This window comes from Hyperoodon ampullatus (assembly GCF_949752795.1).
Source record: "Hyperoodon ampullatus genome assembly, chromosome: 6".
Classification (NCBI taxonomy): Eukaryota; Metazoa; Chordata; class Mammalia; order Artiodactyla; family Ziphiidae; genus Hyperoodon; species Hyperoodon ampullatus.
Window position 1 is genome coordinate 1,644,567 of NC_136919.1, and position 20,747 is coordinate 1,665,313.

A 20,747-nucleotide genomic window follows, 5' to 3' on the forward strand; every position below is an offset into this window, starting at 1 on the left:
TGGCCCTGAATCCACCCTGATTCCCCCAGCCCTGCCTCACCCTCCCTCCCCTCCCCCAGCCCCTCCCCTGTCCAGTCTCAGTGCAGTTACTGGAACTGAACTGTTGACACCAGTAGGGGTCAGCATCGGGCTGGACTTCACGTCCTCTGCACCTACCCACCACCCCCTATCCTGCTCCCCGTCTAGAGCTTGAGAAGGGGAGACGGGTGGGAGAATTCTCTAGAGGTTAATTTCGTTGCCCTAGGCTCTAAGGTGGACAGCCTACAGTTGTGTGTCCCGCTGCTGGACAGCCAGCAAGGTCCCGGGGGCTCAGGCCCAGAAGGTGTCAAAGCCGAGGGGTGTCCGGGACCTTCCCACCAGGGGCACTGCATCTTCCTCCCCACCTCGGCCTGACCAGGCGGGGAGAGACAGGAGGAGGTGGAAATCGTGCAGAGCCGTGCCCTGGATGGCCCAGCACCCTTGGAGCCCAGGGGTCAGGGCCCAGGGGCTGGCTGGGCCTCTCAGGCCTCCGGAAGGCACCTGGCCCGGCCCAATCTTCTAAACTAGCAGTCTCCACTCACTGCTTCACGGGGCTGCTTTGCGGCCGTGCCTCTGGTCACCTCCCTCGCTGCCCGAGTGAGTCCAAGGATGCAGGTCACAGCTCTCCTCTCCAGGGTCTGGCCCGTCCTGCCGCCTCTCAGGCCAGTTCCTGAGTCGGGGTGGGTCTCCTCCACCGAGTCCTTTCCCTGCTGGGGCCACAGTGCTCAGTGGCCGGATTGGGGCCAAGCTTGTTACCAGCATCACGTGGTGAGGACCCCAGGGTTTCCCACCCCCCATGGGGCTTGGGCCCCTGACGCCCAGTCCACCCCAGCATCTCTGGAAGGAAGGACAGAGGAGTGTGTGCCCCAGCTGTGTGCCTGGCGACACCCCGCAGGCCTCCCTGCACCTCATGCAGTGCTTGCAGCAACCCTGAGGGATGTGTGCTCATCCCCATTTTACAAAAGGGGGAGCTGAGGCTGGCAGAGGAGAATTGACCTTGCCCGGGATCACGTAGCCTGGGGGAGGACAAGCCAAGTTTCAGACCCAGGGCATGGACTCCAGAGCCCCCAGTTTTTCTGCTACACCTGTTCCCTGGCCAGTGGTTCTCAAAACTGTTCCCTGGGAACTCGTTAGAAATGCAGAGTGCCCGGCCCATCCCAGCCCGCCTGAATCTGATATGCTGGGGGTGGGCCCAGTGATCAGGCAATTCTGATGCTCACTGAAGTTTGAGAACCACTGCCCTAGAGAATCTAGACCGGTGGTCAGCAAGCCACAGCCCCCTAGACCCACCGCCGGTCTTTGTAAGTAAAGTTTTATTGGCACACAGCCATGCTCATCATTTACATAATGAGTGTGGCTGCTTTCCTGCTACAAAGGCAGAGCTGAGTGGTTTCCACGGAGACAGAGACCGTGTGGCCTGCAAAGCCTGAACACTGACCGTCTGTCCCTCTGTGGGAAATGCTTGCCATCCCTGCTCTAGACAATTGAGGGAGAATGGCTCGTGGACTGATGACATTCCCTTTAAGTAGCCTTGGAGGACGCAGCTCCTTCCTGCCCTTTGCTGATCCCAGGTGGGGGTTATAGCATCCTAAGTTCTGGGTTGGGAAGGAGGGAGCTAGAGAGTCCCCCTGTCTCCATGACTACGCATTCCTGGGGCAGCCCCTGCTCCCACTGCCTCTAGGAACCCACCCCTGACCATCGGAGCCCGCGGTCAGTGCTCCTGCCCCAGCATCCCTGGGGTCATTCCAGGATCCGTCCCTGGGCCTATCCCTCACCTCCTCAGCATCTTTCTTCTGGGCCCCAGGGCCGCTCCCTCTTCCTGGAACAGTCTTTTCACGCCATCTCCCTGGCAGGACTGTGAGCTGTAGGGTAGGGGCAGGGTGGTGGGTCACCTGGGAAGCACGGCAGGTGCTCAGCGAACACCTGTGGGGCTGGAGGAGGGCCCATCTCCATGGTCTGCAGGTGTGGCCAGTGTCCTTAGTCACTCAAGGGCATCCTGGGTCACTGGGTGCAGGAGGGACAGCCACGTGTGCTCATGAGACGTGAAGTGAGGCGGGCTGTCGGCACAGCTCGTCCGAGCCCGGCACAGACGCCTGGGCTGCACAGTCATCTGTGCCCCAAGCCCCTAGTCCGGGCAGCTGCAGCCCACCTGTGCCCGGCGGCTCTCCCACCCCACCTGGGCTGCTGCCCTCTCGGGGGGCCCAAGGCCACGCCTTCCTCCTTCTCCTGTGGCGGACGTGCTGGGCAGCCCTGGGTGAGGCTGAGCTCGCCCCGATGGAGGGCAGGTCTCTGAGTCTGACTGGACCAGTTGGACCCCGGCCTCCGTGGTCACCTGGCCGGCTCAGGCCCCTCTGTGGACAGGGCGGCAGTGCCGGCACAAGAAGATGGTGCCGAGGCTCAGAGCTAAGATGTGGACCCTGCTCCGCTCTGGGCCTGGTGGGCAGTCCTCCTTAGCAGATGGCCGGGGGGACAGAGACAGAGGACATGCCCCATTCCCGTCACTGCCAGAGCAGCCGCTTTGCAGGAGCAGACCCAGGGCAGCCGAGGGCTTTCGGGCAAAGGGCGCTCTGATGCTGGCCCAGCACCGATGGTGACCGTGGATGCCGAGCGCTCCTGCTGGGCGCTGGTCCCCCCGGGTCTGAGTGCAGAGCCCTGAGTCGCCGCTCACAGACCAGGCCCTGCCGAGCTGGGAGATCCTGAGGGCGTGGGCGTCTACAGGCCCCGCCTGCTCGCCACTGCCCTCCTGGCCCTCTGGTCCCAGGCCCATCCCCCCTTTGGCCCTTGGGTCTCCCTGGACACTGGGTCTGCAGGAGCCCAGATTACCACCCCTCACCCCACCCCAGCCCTCAGCTGTCTCCTGCCTCGAGCATGTTCGCTGCTCACACAGGTGTTTGTGTGTCCCCAGCTCACTCGGGGCGCCAGCTGCACCAGACCCCCGCTGCGGCTCCCTGTGGCTGGAAAAGGTGCGGTCGGCCAGAGGGGCGGGCTTGGTCGCGCCCTGGACCCTCCGGAGCTGTGGTAAGGGCGAGCCTCTGGACAGGCCCTGAGCTGGCTGGTCGGGTGGCCAGGGAGTTCCGCTGGGGACCCCCTCCACTGCCTGACGCTCAGCAAGGTTCTGCGGGTGTAGAAAGATGCTTTTCTATGTGGATAGCATCCACGCATCAGTATTAAAGTTTTTTGGAGGCTTTCAGGCCCCAGCCGCTTGCTCTGTGCTCTTGCCGTGCTTCTGTTGTGACTGTTTGCTCCCCTGAGTGTCAATGGCTTGTTTCATCCACAGCTCGGCTCCCGGGGCCCAGCCTCTGCCTTCTCTTTTGAGCAGAAGGGTTTTCCCCCGTTATAGCTGAGGAGCCTTGCCCAGGGCCCCAGGGCTGGCGCATAGCCAGGGCCTGGGGCGGGGGGTGCTCCCGCCTCGTGCCCTCCTGGGTTCAGGCCTTCTTCGTGGCAGCAGGCTGGGCCTAAGCCCCAGCGTGTGCGGAGTGGGGCATGGGCTGGCCTGTGGGATGCTCTGTCCAGTGGGGGCTCAGGGAGGGGGCAGCTGGACGTCCCTGGCACGGTGCTGGGGACCGAGCACTACTCTGAAAGGCCTGGGATGTGATTTGCCGTTTAAGCCTCATTTTTCAGTTGGTTTTCTTCAAAAGTTTTAAGAGCAGGAATAAAACGTGCTCACGTCTGTCTGTAGGAGAATCGGGCACTGCAGGTGCATTCGGAACAACCCCCAACCCCTGCCCCCCTCAGGAGCAGCCCCAGATAAAACCTGCACCTCCTTACGGGGCCAGCTGGAGTCGCCCATCTCACAAGGGGGACAGTGAGGCGTGTGGGGTCAGTGGCCTGCGAAAGGCCCAGGGGCAGTTAGAAGCTCTGGGGAGGGGAGGGAGGAATTTCAGCCCTGGGCTCTGGCGTCCCACAGACCTGGGGTTGTAGCACGAGGTGTGGCAGACCCCTCGTGGACAAGCAGCTTCCCAAGGGGCTGCCCGGCAGCGGCCTCCCTGGAAGACAGAGGGTCCTCAGGCCAGGCAGGGCGAGGGACTTGGGCCAAAGCCCTCAAGGGGTCCTGCAGACCAGGCTTCCTCAAGCCCACCGGGGTGGGGCATATGTGTGCTGTTGGACACATGCACGTGCGCGTGTGTGTGTGTGTGTAGAAGGGGCCCCGGGCCCTCTGAGGCAGGAGGCTCTGTGCCACCGCATCCCCCTGCCCCTCGCTCTGGGAGACTCTCCCAGCATGGGGAGGGGCTGCTGGGGAGCCCCCTCGTTTCTTGGTTCATCTTCCCTGTATTCAGAACAAGCTCGCTGAGCACCTGCGGAGCCTGGCACTGACTGGGAACCAGGCCCGGCCCTCGAGGTGCCTGCCTTTTGGGGACGGTGGGGCAGGTGGTCAGAAGACACACACGTGACAACACACAGCACGTCAGGTCCTGGCCAATAAGTGCCCAGGGGGAGAATCTACCCGGAAGAGGGTAGACATTTCCAGGCCCTCCTCGTCCAGGAAATGCGGCCCGTGAGGGGCAGTGAGCTGCCTGGGGTGCCCAGGGACGGGCTGGGACCAGGGCTTGGGCTCAGATGCCGGTTCTCTATCCACCCCTCTCCGTCCTTCTGGCTGAGCTGGAGCCGGGAACCTGGGCACCGCCGTCTGTTCCAGAAAGCTGGGAGAGCTCGGGCAGCCCTGGCCCCTCTGGACCATCAGCTGCGCCCTGTCTGTAAAATTGCGTAACGCGGGGACTCAGGGAGCTAAGACAGAAGCCGGTGGGCCGAGCACTGCAGTGCCCTCGGCTTTCACTACTGCTGTCCCCAGCGCCAGCTCACTGCGTCCTCCCGGGACGCACAGCCCATGTGCGCCCCGTACACTTGTGTCCACCCACGCAGGGCGGGCAGGCGATGCCCAGGGTGGCGGCCGGGAGGTGGTACAGCGCCTTGGGGGACAGGCAGCCCCGCCTGGACCCCATGGTGAGGGCAGAGAAGCGCATCCTCTCAACATCCCTAAGGGGAGAACCGTCAGCTGCCGGCTGAAAGGACAAAATCCCTGGATGGTGGACCACACATCAGGGGTGGGGACGGTGCGAGTTTTCCCGTGATTCACCCCCTCGAGTGGTAGCCTGGGTACCAGGGCAAGGGCAAACAAAAACTGAGGTCAGCAGCCCCTTTGTGCAGAGCTGCACTTTCCCCAGGGGTACCTCTTGGCCGGGCAAGGGGCTGGGCCGTAGCCCTCCTGAGAAAGGAGCGGCCTGGTGGGAGGGTGCCTGGCTGGCCACCAGGGGGCCCACCCACCCCTGCTGTGCCCTCCAGGGAAAAGAGACGGGGCAGAGCGCTGCTCCCTCCCCACCCTGCCGCTCCCACGAGGACATCCTCCAGGAGCCTCTGAGGTCTGTGTGGGCGGAGCTGTCGGCCAGGCCCCTTCGTCCCCCCATGACCCCCAGAAGGCCCAGGGCCCGATCTTCCAGAAAAAACAGCTGCTCTCCCAGTTCTGGCTGCAGGGAGGCGGGGAGGTGGCTGGACAAGGGGCTCTCAGCTCTCAGGCCCTCCTGCTTGAAGGGGCGGAACCCCAGCTGCCCTCACGCTGTCCTCTGGACAGGGCTGGGCAGCGCCCCTCTCAGTGCATTTGTGGACTGAAATTCTCTGACAGGGTCTCTCTATCCTGAGGCTACAGGCAGCCCCAAAGAATCATCTGAAATCTGAGCTGCTCCTGCCTGGAGTGGCTGAGAGCAGGATCTCAGGAGCCCGAGGCCAAGCAGTGAGCACAGACCAGGGTGCCTGCGCAGCGCTCCCGCCAGACGCCTCCTCCAGGAAGCCTCCCAGGGAGCACTTGGGCCGGGTCAGGTGCTGCTGCTCGGCGTGCCTGGTGGGAGTGAGACTCGTGTTTGTGCCTCTGTCTCTGTGGCCCACAGGAACTTGAGAGTCTGGCTTTCGTGGCAGCTCCGGCTCCTGGAACAGTGCCTGCCAGGCCGGGAGTACTTGGGGAATATTCGCTGAAAGCATGAATGACCTCCTGAGGGCCCCGAGGGCCCCTGGGCCCGGCACTGCGTGTCACACACGACGTCTCGTTGGTCTCGCCCTACCTCAGGGCAGGTCCCATCCTCACGCCCACCTTCACGGAGGAGGAACCCAGTGCTCGGAGAAGCACCCGTCACCTCCCTCCAGTAACTGGCAGAGCAGGGATTCGAGCCCAGATGAGTCGGCCAGGCTCCCGCTTTCACCACTGGCGGCAGTGTGTCCCAGAGAACTTTCTCCGATGAGAGAAATGGTCTCAATTCTGGGCTCTGCGATATGGTGCCCACCAGCTACATGTGGCTGTGAAGCCACTGGGACGTGGCCAGTGCCACCGAAGAGTGGAATTTTACATTTTTGTTTCCTTTGAGTTTAAATGTAAGCGGCACGGGCAGCTGCCGGCTGTGGTCAGACAGGGAGGCTCTGGCCCTCAGACACGGCGGCCTCACACCCAGGCGGGGCCCCGTCTGCTTCATTCTGGTTTGAGGCCGGGGTTCCCCGACCACAGCCCGATCACCTGGAACACACCTGTCCTCATCCTCAGCCTCACCGCCACGTGTTAGGTGTATGTTAACCCTCACGGCCACCAGACGCTCTTGGGGGGAAGGTCGTGCTGGATTCTTGGGGCTCCTCCCCGATTGCCGTCAAGAGTTGGGGAGCAAGGCCGCTGCCATCCTCTGCTCAGCAGGGTGACTGCCAGCTGCTCAGCCAGCCAGGGCCACGCCCGCCTCAGGGACGGCTTGCTTTCTCCTGGGTCACAGCTCAGAGCTCAGGGACACGCAGCCCGTGTCTCCCTGGTGACCTGTTGGGGGTGCCAGCCTGGCCACAGATGACCACAAACTCCCCTCTGTGGGCTGAAGCGCTGGGGGCCTCGGGTCCCTGAAGCTCCTGGGCCCCTGGAGCAGGGTCAGTGGGAACTCGGTGCGGGACCGGGCACCTTCTCCGGCTTCACCCTCTCTCGAGGGCCACAGACAAAAGCAAGGGAGGAGTTTTCCCTTCTCGAGGGAACTGCAGCTCAGAACAGACACCTTAAAGGAATTCTGCAAAGTGTCTTCATTTCCCGACGTGGCCAGTCAGCTGGGAGCAGGAAAGAGCACGCCAAGCGTCACCCCGAGCGCTCAGCACGCTAGGTGGCCAGAGCCCCTGCCCCTCCCCTGGGCTCGGTGCTTCAGAGTTTCCTCAGCGGCCGTGGAAACGCCCAGGAGCAGGTTTAGCCATGTTCACAGCTCTTTGGCTGCTCTAGTGTGGAAAGCTGAGCCACTCTGTTCTGGGCACAGTTGGGAGGAAGTTTCCCTCTCGGCACACTGGCCAGTGACGACCCAGGAGCTTGTCCAAGAGCCACCAGGAGGGAGTGGCCGTCCTGCGTGCCCTCCTCTGACGGCTGTCACTGGGGTCGGAAGAGAAGATGGAGGGCGGGGCAAGGAGGGAGCCCGCCGGCCGCCCCACCCTCTGACTATGGAGTCAACCCCACCCCCGCCTTGACCTAGGCAGCCTCCGCAGGGCCAGGATGGGTCCTTGGAGCCACCAAAGGGGAACAGAAGGCCTCGGCCGCCCTTGGGGAGCCTGAGGTTTCTGTGCCCACACTCTGGACAGTCCCAGAGATCCCAGGGAGGCCTTGGGCTGTGACCCTCCGCCTGTGTCACCGCGTACCCACTGGGCTGTGATCGTAATTAGGGCAACCGTAATGGCTACCTGTGCTGAGCAGGTGTTAGATCACCTCAATACAGGGATGTCCCCGTGGAGGCTCTGACGGGCTAGCGCTTTGTTCCAGGTCACCCAGCGGATGCGTGGTGAGCTGAGGCCTGTCTGGCAGCAAAGCCTGTGTTCCTGGTCCTGGTCACGTGTCTGCAGACTGGGGTCCCTGCTCCCAGAGGAGTGTGGCCGAGGGTCAGGCAGGCCGATCCCCTCCCCACCTGGGAGGGTGGGGCGATGCAGCAGCCTCTGTCTCCCTCCCTCGCAGGCTGCAGGCCTGCCCACCCTCCCTGGAGGTTCAGGAAAGGGACCCTCCCCAGCGTGTTTCCCTGCAGGCCCAGTGCTGAGGCTGAGCGAGGGCAGGCCGCTCAGACGCCCCTTTTCGTGGTTTCTGCAGGTCTGCTGTCCAACACCCGGCAGAAGTCCCTGAGCTTTCTGGAGTCCCTGAAGGTGTGTCACCTTTAGGCCCTTTCTGTTTGGGGGTTGGCTGAGCGGCAGAGGCCCCAGGCAGGGAACTGTAGAAATTAGAGGGAGGGAGGAGAGCCTGGAGAGGGAGAAAGCCCTGGGACCGGCCCAGCCGAGGCGGGAGGCTGCAGGCAGGGGAGCAAGGTGGTGGGCTGGACGGAGGGGTCCTTCCGGGGGACCCTCTGAAAAGGCTCCTGTTCTTGGAGGTGGCACCGCCTGCCCTCTGAGCTGAGGACTTGCCAGGGAGCCGCAGGGGGCAGCAGGCGGGGGGCCCGGGGAGCCCGGAGGCTGGGCCCTCCCCGCAGCTGGACGGGAGGAAGCAGGAACAGGCGCTGGCCCTTCTGCGGCAGGAGGCGGAGCTGGAGGTCTGGGAGACGCAGAGGCCCTGGGGGAGCTGCTCTTGAGACATGGGCTGGAAGTCCGCCGGCCGACCCTTCTGGGGCTGCCACAGGCTGGCCCCACTCCCTGCCAAGGGGCAGCACTGCCCTGCCCCTGCTGCCCGGCCAAGCCTGTGGAAGGCTGGCGGAAAGCACGGGTCAGGCTGGGGAGGGTGTGCCGCGGAGGGCAGAGCACAGCTGCCCGCAGAGGCTGGAGGACAGGCTGAAGGGGACGCCCATTTTACAGCAGAAACAGGACTTTTTTTCCACTAGTGTCCTGGGGACCCCTGGCTGGGTGACAGATGACAGCCTGGGCCTCCCACCTGCCCGTGTCCCGGGCTTGTGGGCACCTGAGCTTCGGGCTCTCCATTGAGCTCAGGAGCTGGGGTGTGAGGGTCCCGGGGGGTCTGCCCCAGAAGGGAAGGGGCCACATCTCCGAGTCCCCCTCTGCCCAGCCCCCCGGCCCAGCAGCGCCCTGCAAAGGGGAAGATGGTACCCAGCGCCGGCGAGGACAGGATATGTGTGATCTAGCGGCATGTGACGACCCTTCTGGGAAGTGACTTTCTTCTCTGGGTCATTGGTCCAGGGACTGTTCATGGGATGTATTCACAGTACATTTAGGGAGGCCTTCCCAGGAGAGCAACCAAACCCCAGGCAGCATGTGCATGCTTGTGCACGTGTGTGTGTGTGTGCACACCTGGCCCCGTTTCGTTTCCCTCTCTTCCTTCCCCTTCTGCCTGTTTCCAGCATCCCACCTGCTGAGTAATTGTGGCCACAACAGCGGAATGCAGAGCTGTGGTTTCCTTCCCAGGTGTCCATGAAGCCGCACTGCACCCCGCTGCGTCCCATCCCCCAGGTGATGCTCCAGGCCTGGCCGTGCTCCCTCTGCTAGGCACCTGCCACCCAACCCCCACCCCTGCCATGTCCAGCCCTCTCTGGGGGGGCAGGGAGGGTCTGTCGGCCCCCCATGGAGGATGGACAAACCAGGCCCCTGAGGTTGGAGACTTGCCCGGCCTTGGGCGCTTCCCTGGGACCCTGCCTGGCCCACTTCTTGTGAGGCTGCCTGGTCCCCGCTCCACAACACACACCATCTTCCTGCTCTCCCAGCAGCTGATGGAGAAACACTCGACCCAGGCCAGGCCAGGAATGGCCTTGGAGCTGGAGCAGCCACAGGTGTGTGCGGACCTGGAGCTGCAGAGCTCTGGGAGCACCGTGACAGCCAGACCCAGGTGTGGCCCCCTCCCAGCGTAGAGGGAGGGGCCGGGTGGGGTCTCAGACAGGCAGTGTGAGCCGCAGTGCTTCCTCACCCGGCAACTCACACCCACGCCCGGGTGGAGACGTGGCCGCGCCCTCTCTGAGTCCCGAGGAAGGAAAGAGTGGGGCGGACGAGTCAGCTCAGGCAGGTGACAGTCCTCAGAGCCAGCCACGCAGCAGCCGGCACAGCACACTCCCCGCGTGGGCCCCGAGGGGGCGGCTGGGTCAGGCACCGAACAGAGAGGCCCAGTGATGGGGCGACCTGCCCACGGCCACGTGGGGAGCGTGGACCTGGGGTTTGAAACTAAGTGTGTCTGATGCCAGAACCGTGTGGTTGACCATCGGGCAGCACTGCTTCCTGCTCGTAAGGGCACGCACGGGCCACCATCCCCACCCACCCAAACCTGGGGGCAGTGAGCCTGGATGACAGCAAGAAAGCTTTCGGTTAGACACGCAGTGAAACAGCCCAACAGTGGGGCTGTGGCCGAGTAAGGAAGAGTGCGGGTGGGTCATCTGCCCTGCTCTGGGACAGAGAGGGCCTCAGCTCCTCCGGCCCTGCTCTGGGCAGACCTGCAGGGTGGCCGTCACCATCTCCCCCAGGTCCTGGTTACAGCCTGTCCCTGCCCCTTGGGGAACAGGCAACCCCACATTCCCCCCAGGTTTGCCAATATGCCCACCTCCATTCCTCTGTCCCTCTGAGAGGTTTTCCCTGAGGCCTCTCAAGTGCTGGCCCCGTGAATATCCGGCTCAACTCCCCTGACTGCATCGTGTGTTGGCAAATAGGGGTCCCTTATATGCAGGTTGTAGGGACAGCGCAGCAAGACCTCTGGGAGTGTGAGCCCTGGCTGAGCCGGTGGGGGCAGACGGTGTGAGCGCAGCCCCAGCCGGGCACGTCACTTCCCCGTGAGGCTTTGCTCCTGCGATTGGCTTCCAGTTTAATTTCCTTGTGGTCGCATGAGCCTAAATATGTTGAGATGTGGGTCTACCTTGGCGGATGTTCCATGTGCTCTCGAAAAGAAGCTCTGGTATTAGGCACGTCAACATTTAGGATTGTCCTGCGCTCTTGGTGAAGTGATTCCTTTAAACTTCTCTCCTTATGGGGGCTTCCCTGGAGGCGCAGTGGTTGAGAGTCCGCCTGCCGATGCAGGGGACACGGGTTCGTGCCCCGGTCCGGGAAGATCCCACATGCCGCGGAGTGGCTGGGCCCGTGAGCCATGGCCGCTGAGCCTGCGCATCCGGAGCCTGTGCTCCGCAACGGGAGAGGCCACAGCAGTGAGAGGCCCACGTACCGAAAAAAAAAAAAAAAAAATCTCTCCTTATGGAAGAACCCTCTCTGTCCCCAGTGACCCGCTCTGCTCTGCAGCCTGCTGTGTCTGCTACTTATCCGCCACTCCATCTTCCCCATAACTAGCGCTGGCTGGTCTATCCTTTCCAGCCTTCCACTTTTCACTGAGGTGTGGTTTTGTATCTCAGGTGTGTTTCTCGCAGGCAGCACCTAACTGGATCTTGCTCTTTGTCTTATCCAATCCGGCAATCTCCGCCTTTAAACCAGAATGCTTGGCTATTTCCGTTTAACAGAATTATCTGTATTGTCAGGCTCTGAGTCTATCCTCTTGCTGTTTTCTTTTGTCTCAACTGTCCTTCTTTTTCTTTCCCCTCTTCTGCCTTCTTTTGGATTAAACGAGTTTTTTTTGGTTTGTTTTTATGATTCCATTTCCTCTCTGCTGATGGCTTATGAGCTATAACTTACCTTAGTGGTTGCATTAGGATTTACAGTGGTACCTGTGGTCCACCTTCACGTGACATTCCACCGGCTCACCTAGTGTAGGAGGCCCTTACAGCCCTCCATTTCTTTTTTTCTGGACTTTAGGCTATTGTGGTCATGCATTTTACTTTATTTTATAATTGCACAATACATTGTTATTGTTTTAAACACTCAACAATCTTTTAAAATTTATATATCAGTATATTTATCTATATGTATATATACACACACGTATGTATATGCATATGTGTATGTATGTGTATATATGTACATGTGTGTGCATATATATATATATATATATATATGTATTTTTTCCATTTCTGGTGCTCTTCATTCCTTGCGGTCACCCAGATTTTCATCTCTGGCATCATTTTCCTTCTGCCTGAAGGACCTCCTTTAACATTTCAGGGAGTGCTGGTCCGCTGGAGACAAATTCTTTTGTTACCGAGTCCAAGCTCATACTGCTCACCCCTCAAAAGACAATACTCGAGAAACAAGTGTTGGTAGAAAGGAAAGGTTGTTTTATCCCGAAGGCCAGCAACTGGGGGGAGAAGGCAGACTCATGTCCAAAGGCCAACTCCGCATTGCCTATCAAGGGGCAAAAGCTTTTTTTTTTTTTTGGCCACACTGCATGGCATGTGGATCTTACCCAGACCAGGATTGAACCCCGTTCCCCCTGCAGTAGGAGTGCCACTGCGCCACCAGGGAAGCCCTTGATTGTTTTATGTACAGTTAGTTTTCAGTGGTGGCCAGTTCTCAGAATTGCGGCAGCTTATGTCACGGCTACAGCCTGGTCATCGCGTAGTTAACTTCTTCCACCCGGTGGGGGTTTCAGTATCTATAAGACAGCTCACAGGATACGGCTCAGAATATGATCTATAGCCCTTAAGGAAGAACTAAAGGTCCTCAAATTTGTTTAATGACTAAACTATTATTATTTTGTCCTGTTTGACTACTTTCCTTTGCTTCCACATTTTCTCACTTCTCTGATTAAATTTATTCTTTGACAAAAGTTTTTCTACACACAAAAGGCAGGCCAAGGACATGGCGAGGAAGGACCACAGGGTCCTGCTCTGTTTCATGGCCTCTTGAAGATTTGGCATGAAGGTTATGTGTGTGTGGATTGTGGGCATTAGGCAGCCCAGACATCCTAGCTCTGTGAGGTCCTCTTGTAAAAAAAAAGGCCCCTGGAGCCCCTACGTGACCCGACCACGCCTGCTTTCTGTCCTCAGAGCCTGTGCAGGAACGGAAACCAGACCAGACCCCCTCCCAGCTGCCCCTGGCCAGGCTCTACCCTTGGGACAACCCCATCCTCCAGGTACAGGAGAGGCCCCGGGGGGAGGGGCACGCTAGTGGGAGCCAGCGGTGGCACCGGCACTGGCTATCAGACCCAAACCTCCCTCAGCTGCCTGGGGCCAGCAGGTGTTGAGGCCCACCTCTCCTAGAGCCTGCACCCAGGGGCCTCCACTGCAGGTCCTGGGCTGAGGGAGGCTCTCCCTGCCGTGGGTACCACCCACCCTTCCAACTGACATCTGCTCAAGCCCCTTCCTCACGCCTGCGGTGGCAGGTGACGGGCAGGCATTTCAACAGGTGTTTCGGGCTGGGCTGGCCGGGACAGTGCTGGTGGCACATTTCAGGGAGGGTGGCCCAGCCTTTCCTGACCCTTCTAGAGCACAAACAAGGGCCTGGCTTGGGCGCAGGGCCAAGACGATGAGAACCCCGCCCTGCCTTCGGAAGCCAACAGTCGGGAGGCGGGGTGGTACCCTGCCACGGGAAGGGGGGCGTGACATGGCGAAGAATGAGGCAGCCAGTCCGGGAAGGCTCCCTGGAGGCGGCAGCCTCTTCCCTGGGATGCGTGCTGCTCCCACTCGGTGAGACTGGTCTCCAAGCGGCCTGGAAGCTCAGAGGTGGTGACACAGCCCGGTCGTCTGCCCCACCGCAGTGGAGCCAGACGAGGCCTCAGAGCGTGACGCCCTCACAGCTCCGCCACTTCACGTTCCAGATGCCAGAGCAGAGCCTGCGGGAAGAGGAGCTGCGCGCGCAGCACCAGGCCGCGCTGCTGCGCCTGCGCGAGAAGGCGCTCGAAGAGAAGACGCGCGCGGAGCTGGCCTGGCTGAAGCATCGGCGAGGGTGAGCGCATGCGCGCCGCGCCGGCCCCGCCCGCGGTCCTCGCCGCGGTCCTCGCCGCGGTCCTCGCCGCGGTCCTCCGGGCAAAGGGGTGCTGCGTACGGTGATGGGCGTTTACAGAAAGTTAGGTAAGAGGGGAAGTACCGAAAAGTGAATACAGAGACAGTAAGACCACCCATAGTCCCACCTCTCTGAGATAATCTCTGCTCATTTTCCAGTCTGTCTTGACAGCTCTTGTTGATGCAAATGCACACATGGCTATTTAAACAGCATTGGGAATAGACGCACATATTGTTTGTAACTTGAGTTTTCGTAGAGACAACACAATCGCCCTAGCCAGCCCCTATAGCTGGACCTCCGGGGGTGTCTCCAACTTTGTGTCGTGAGATGTGACCATCCCAGAGGCGATTTCCTTAAGGTAAATTCCTGGAAGTGGAATTGTCGTCAGTGAGAATGCACTTTTTTTTTTTTTTTGCGGTACGCGGGCCTCTCACTGCTGTGGCCTCTCCCGTTGCGGAGCACAGGCTCCGGACGCGCAGGCTCAGCGGCCATGGGTCACGGGCCCAGCCGCTCCGCGGCATGTGGGATCTTCCTGGACCGGGGCACGAACCCGTGTCCCCTGCATCGGCAGGCGGACTCTCAACCACTGCGCCACACGGGAAGCCCGAGAAAGCATTTTTTAAAGCTTCGTGATATTCCTGTATTGGTCTCCGAATAGTTCCTTCCAGTTAAGATCACCGGCAGTTTACGATCATGCCAGGGTGTGGGTCTTCTATTCCATGATGGCTGCCCCCTCCATCCCCAAAGGGCCCTCTGGCTGGGCGGGGGCACCAGGGTGGGAGGCGCTGCCCTCCCTTCCTCTCTCAGGCCCAAAGGTGGTCGTGAGGGGTGGGAAGACTGACAGCCTGGGCTGGGGTGCTCAGACCACCCGGGGCTCCCCGCCTGCCCACGTACGGCCGCCTCCTCCCAGTGCCCTGCTGTGGGAAGAGGGCATGCCAGGTCCACCTGGACCGCCAGACCTCGCCAGGCATGCGGTTTTCACACCTGCTTGCTGGACCCAAGGTCAGCAGTCAGTCCATCTCCTCTCCCAGGTATCTGAATAGCACCAGCAGCTATGCAGTGCTGGTGGCCTCGGCAGAGAAGCAGCACCAGGCCCTCAGCAACCTTGAGCGGGAGCTGGTAAGGGCTGGATCCACCCGGGCCAACACCGAGGGGGGTCCCGCTGCCCTACTGGGGCTGGGAACGTGAGCACAGTGGCTGGGCCTTTTCAAGCCTCATTATGGGAAATCTACAGCAGTGTGTGTTTCGTGGGGCTGCTGGAGGGGCTGGCACAGCCAGCACTGACCGGGCTGGGTGTGCCTGACCTCAGAGGGGATTCCCAGCTGCTCTGAGCCCAGTTTCCTCAACTGGAAAATGGGGTCAGGGGCCACTGCACGGGTGTCCTTTCCTTTTGGTCTCCTGACACTCCGTGGGGTGGAGGCTGGTGGTCATGCTGTTTATACAGATGAAGAAACTGGGGCTGGGGCTGGCCTTGCTTGGGGACCCTCAGCTGGGAAGTGAGGGGTGGTGGTGGACTTGACCTCCATCCTAGATGACTTGTGTGGACCAGGGAGGTGAGGTGGCAGGCGTGGGGCGTTCCAGGCAGAGGGGGCAATGGGAGGACGGCAGGGAGCTGCAAAGAGGCCTCAGAAGGGGTCCAGTTATCACATGAGGTGGTGACCCTGGGGTCCTGTGTTGCAGGAGGAGACACTGGTGGACTCTGGGTCTGGGCCCCTGACCACTGGGGCGAGGGACCCAGCCCTGCTGAGCCTCAGTTTCCCCCTCTGACCTGTGACGGCTGTCACCTCCCACGGGGGGCGTGCTCCTGGCAGGGAGGTTCTGCCGAGGGTTGTGCTGTCAGAGACACGGCAGGGGCGAGTCAGGGACGGTTCAGCAAAGGGACAGAGTCCAGCACCTGGCGAGGGAGGGCTGTAGGGGTTAGGGCAGGGGTGCAGCCAGCCTGTGCCAGCCTCGCTTGGGGGCACCCAGGGAACGCCCGCCTTCCCTCCTGCCGGAGTCTCCTGTTGGCCAAACCCAAGAGAGGGCCAGAGTGCGTGGGGCCTCCCGGCTGAGCAGGGTGAGAAGGGCAGGGGCATCTGGAGGGGCACAGGGAGGGTCCCCGCACGGCGCCAGAGCCCGGCTTTCCCCCGACACTCCTCGCCATCCAGCATGTGCCGGGCCGGGGGGTCGTGCCGCCGTTTTCTCCTCCGGCTGGTTCAGAGGGAGACCTGGTACCTGCGCCACATCCACCTGTTCTCCCACCAAGAGAGGAAGCTTCTTCTGCAGCAGCAGGAGGACATCCTCTCCTTGCAGAGGTCCACGGCTCTCTTGCGGCAGGAGCTTCAGGCCCGGAGCAGGCTGCCTCAGGTGGGTGCTCTCACCTGGCCTGGGGGCTCGGCCTCTGGCCAGGAAACGCTTGTCACCCGGCTGCTTTGTGGGAATGTGCGAGTCCCTTGTAAAAACATCCGTGACCCAGGGTGGAAAGGGACTCTGGAGGGGTCGGGTGGAGGGCGGGACGGGTGGCAAAGTGGGTTTCCTGAACCAGGCGGCCCTGGCCGGGCCCTGGAGGAGGAACCAGACCCCCAGTGGCTGGAAGGTGCTCCAGGCCCGGAGGTGGGGGGCCCGGGGGGAAGGGGGGTGAGGCTGGAGCAGGGGCGGGGCCAGGGCTTTACGCAGCTCCTGGGGGCGGTGGTGGAGGAGGGGCCGAGGCCGGAGAGAGCACGGCCTGGGCTCCTCGGAGAGGCCGGCCCCTTGGGATCCCTGAGCCGTGAGGGCGCCCTGGTTCCCGCTCCCCATTCCTGCTGCTGTCGCGGGAAGGAGGCCGTGTGGATGCAGGTCGGGCGCCTGTCCCCAGGCTGAGCATCCCTCCTGTAAGTTAGGGATGCCAACGGTCTCACCTGGCGGGGGGAGGGTGGACTGGACTGGACTCTGTGACGCAGCTGGGGTGGGTTAGCAGTTGCGCTGTTAACCTGCACGGTTGACCACAGACCAAGGTGCTGCCTGCCCCAGGACAGCCTGCAGGAGGGGGGCCCAGGGCTGCCGGGTTCCACAGCCCCTCTTCTGGTTCCAGCTCAGGGACCTGGGCGCCCTCAGGCAAGGACCCCCCCCAGCTCTGGGCCTCATGTCTGCACCTGATGGGGACTGTTAGCAACAGGGTGTGGGGCTCCTGCGAGTCAAAGACCCCCTGTCGCAGCCTGGTGCCCACCCCCGCGAGTGCGCTGTCCACCGTGCTGCCGGCCGCCCTGCCGCGCCTGCTGCCTGTGAAGCCTGCCTCCCGCTTTTCCTAAGAGGAGATGGGCCAGCTCGCTCTGTGCTGTTTCTCGTAGAGTTCCAGCCCCGAAGTCAAGGCCACTCGGGAGGAGGGCCCTGGGACAAGCCAGCGGCCGGAGGGGCCCGCCCAGGCCTCCTCACGCCCCCCGCGCACCCCAACACCGCACAGGCCTGGCAGCCCTGGCAGCCACCGCCCCCAGAGGAGCCCCGAGAACCCACAAGTCCCTCAGTGAGTGGTCGGGGGCAGCCCTGGTCCTGGTGCTCCCCATTAAAAGCCTTTCCTGTGCTGCGTGGCCACTGTGTCACAGCCGCTGGGCCCTGCACACCTGGCCCTGCCACGGGGAGGAGGGGAGGGGACACTGGGGGCACCGGCGGGGCCTGGCTCTGCTGGCCGGCCCACAGGGCTGTGGGCAGAGGCCAGAGCGGCCCTGGCCCAGTGGGAGGAGCACAGGCAGATTCTGGCACAGTCCCAGCTGTGCCACTGGCCCAGGTGTGTCCTCCCCTCTCTGAGCCCGTTTCCTCATCTGCCGAATGAATGGGGATAGGGGTGCCACCATCCCTGGGCTGCTGTAGGGCACAGTGAGACAGGGCAGATAGACCGGCCTGGCTGGAGGACAGAGGGTGGTGCATGTGTGGCCACCCAGCTGCCGGGCACCCCCCTTCGGGACTGGCGTGGGCTGCTCTCCCGGCCGGGACGGCTTGGCCTTCTCCCGCAGGCCTGGCCTCGGGGCTACTGGCTCCGGTTTGCAGCAGAAGAGCCTCTCCTGGCAGATGAGAGGGGCCCGGCCCAGGCTCAGTCATCTGGGGCAGGGGCCGGGGGCCCTGGGGTGGGCGGAAGCGGAGCTGCTTTTGCCATCAAGAGTTTCCTGATGACCCTGCACTGGCACCACCTCCTTCCCTTCCATCTTGATTAAAATGGCCCCGGGAGGCCCTTTTTCCTCCTAGCAAGCTTCGAAGTCCCCCAGGGCTGGCCACCTGCCAGACTCTAATCTGAGCACCCCAAAGCGACAAGCTGCAGGTGAGGACGCAGAAGGCAGCCCCCATCCTGGAAAGGGGCTCGTCCCCCAAGAGTGGCCTTCGCAGGGACCCCACCAGCCCTTGGAGGCACCACTGCTGTCCAGCGGCCCCCCTTCCAACTTGGAGGCCACGTGCCAGGACAGGGTGCCGTGGGCCTCAGCAAAGGCCAAGAGAAAGGCTTTGGTGGGTCGGGGAGGCCAGGTGCTGAGTCTGGGGTCACGCCTGCGCTGACACGCACCTCAGCTTTGCCTCATTGGGAAACCATCCATGGAGATGTTTGCCTGCTTCTGACTTATGAAGGCCAAGGGCCTGGTGCCTCCATGGTGTCCAGCCAATTACTTGGGGCTGGGAGATCAGTGTGTGTCCCCTGTGTGCAGATCAGAGGAGGTGGCAGTTCAGGGGCAGAAGGTCACTTCACCTGTGGCCAGCCAACCCTCCGGCCTGTCCTCTGAGAGTGGGTGGGCCCCGGCCTCCCCGAGGGTGCTCAGGATGCCTCGTGGAAGAAACAAAAGCCCGTTGCCCGGCTGGCCATCGAATGAGCCCTCTGCGATGCAGCGAGGCCCCGGAGGGTTCCAAGGGCTTCGGCATGTGGGCCCCTGCGTGAGGTGCTCCTACAGGGACGTCCCTCGGGCCACACGGGCCTCCAGGTGTCCCCTGATGAGTGCCTGCCTCTCTGAGCACGAGACTCAGGCAGGCGTCCAGGAAGTTAATGTTGATTCAAGCATAGAGATGATTTCCTGTGGGAAGGAACTGGGGAGAGGCTGAGCTGAGAGGACAAGGCGAGACAGCTGGGTGCAGGCCCTCGGGGACGGGGGCCTCAGTAGGCTGGGCAGGGTGGCTCTGGGACTGGCTCAGTGTAAGGACCAGGGCACCTGACCTTCACGGGCTGAAGGACAGGCCACCGCAGCACCGACCTCTACCCACAGCAGCCGTCCCACAAGCCGCTGATGGGCTCTGAGGGGTCCCAGCAGCCAGCCCACCCCTCATCCGGAGCAGCCCTGCAGAAGCACAGGCGCCAGGGCACAGACTCGGACAGTGGCCGGCCCTGGTATCCTGTCTGCCAGTTCCCTGAGTGTTGTCTGCGGCCACAGTTTGGGCCTGTGCCCCGCCTTCCTCAGGATGAGCAGAAAGCTGGATAGTGTGTGTGTTGGTTCTAACGTGAGAACGCATCTGAGCTTGTGCTCCAGGGAATTCACTAGAAACCAATGCAGTATCTCCTCAACATACTTGTCCTGATGGGGGGGTCTCTCATTTCAGTATTTTCAATATTTTTGACCTGGATTGTATCGTCTGTGCATTTGGAAAAGTGGCTTTTCAATGAGCCCAACAATCAGTTCTTTTATAACTTCTGATGTGGTTAGGATTTCTTGAGATGGGGCTCACTTATACTGTGCTTGGATCTCTTGAAAGCTACTTCCAATGTCCTACAGCAATCTCTCTGCCTGTCTGTCATCTACATCAACGATCACTCATCTATCATCTATTTAGTTATCTATCATCTATCATTTATATCATCTCTCAGTCGTCTACCTATATCAACTATATCTATCATCCATCCATCCTCCATCTACAATTCTCAAGTTGGAAAATACCTGCTTGACGGGGAATCAAGCAAACGGTGTGTTGGCTTAAAATGTCCTGCTGCTTATCCAGCTTTAGGAGAGGGGCTCATTCACTTAACTACATTTATGGACCCTGGGGAGACCCAGACTTCCATACGCTTGTAGTTTTGAGTGGGCGGCATCTCCAAAGCTGGTCTGGCAAAGCTCCCAGGGGCTGCCTCTCAGACCCCATAGAATACTGCAGGGTCCCTGTGTGAAGGCAGGAGCCCCCTACAGCCCTTCACCGGGCTCCAGCCTCTGGGGCCGACTCTCAGGTCTGGGTGGACCAGCTCACCAGCCCAGCCTCCGTCACACCTCCAACTCGCCGAGAACAGGGTCATGGTCCCGGGAAGCACCAGCTACGAGAGTTCATGCTGATTTCCCCCCCGATATTCCCAAGCCCACCTTAGAGCACAGAAGAAGTTTGGGTCCATGGGGGAAAATGTGTGTTCATTCTCTAAGTACACAATTTCAAAAGAAATTTTGAACTACAGCTTTCTTATTGATTTCCTATTAGTTTTCTGACAAATTATTCTGTAATTTTTTATTTTTTTCTATTTATTGCTGACCCTTTTGGCTTTACGAGGCCGTGTGAGACAAATTATGTTATTTTACACACACACGTCTGGCATGGTCATAAATCTCCCACATCGAAACCCTGCAGATTTGCCTCAAATTCGATAGTCTCGGGTCTGGTCGCTATAGGCTGGGGCTGACGGCTCTGTGTGATGTGTGGCCACGCCTGCAGCTGGACAGAGGGCCTCCCGGGGTGCCCAGCAGGCTGTTGTGCCCCTGGAGTCATTTTTCAGCCCGTGGCCCCTCACCCTTGAAGGGAGTCTGGTCAAGGGGGACTCATGAAAACCCTGGCCTCGCCTTCCTGTGACAGCTGGATCCAGGGAGCACGGGGCTGTAAAATGACCGGCCGGAGGAGGAAGTACGTCCACCGAAGGTGTTGGATGCATTTAATCTCAGCCGACGTCACGTGTGCAGAGCTGAGGGCTGTGGCACTCAGATGTATTGACCTGGGGCAAGACTTCAATTTCAAGATTACTCCCTCCAAGGTCTCACCTTGGCTCCAATCCCTGTAACCTCTTGGGCCAATAAATCTTGATACCAGCCTCCAGAGAAGTCATTATCTTTCAT

General features: G+C 61.1%; 1 protein-coding gene across 1 annotated transcript; it reads left to right on the plus strand.

Moving 5' to 3' along the window:
- Positions 1–15,885: 15,885 nt before the first annotated feature.
- On the plus strand, positions 15,886–20,722 carry CCDC187 (coiled-coil domain containing 187; the record flags this gene model as incomplete). Its single annotated transcript, XM_079705869.1, has 3 exons — positions 15,886–16,083; positions 17,043–17,215; positions 20,491–20,722. The coding sequence occupies 3 exons, from the start codon at positions 15,886–15,888 to the stop codon at positions 20,690–20,692; spliced, it is 573 nt and encodes a 190-aa protein (XP_079561995.1). The 3' UTR covers positions 20,693–20,722.
- Positions 20,723–20,747: the final 25 nt, after the last annotated feature.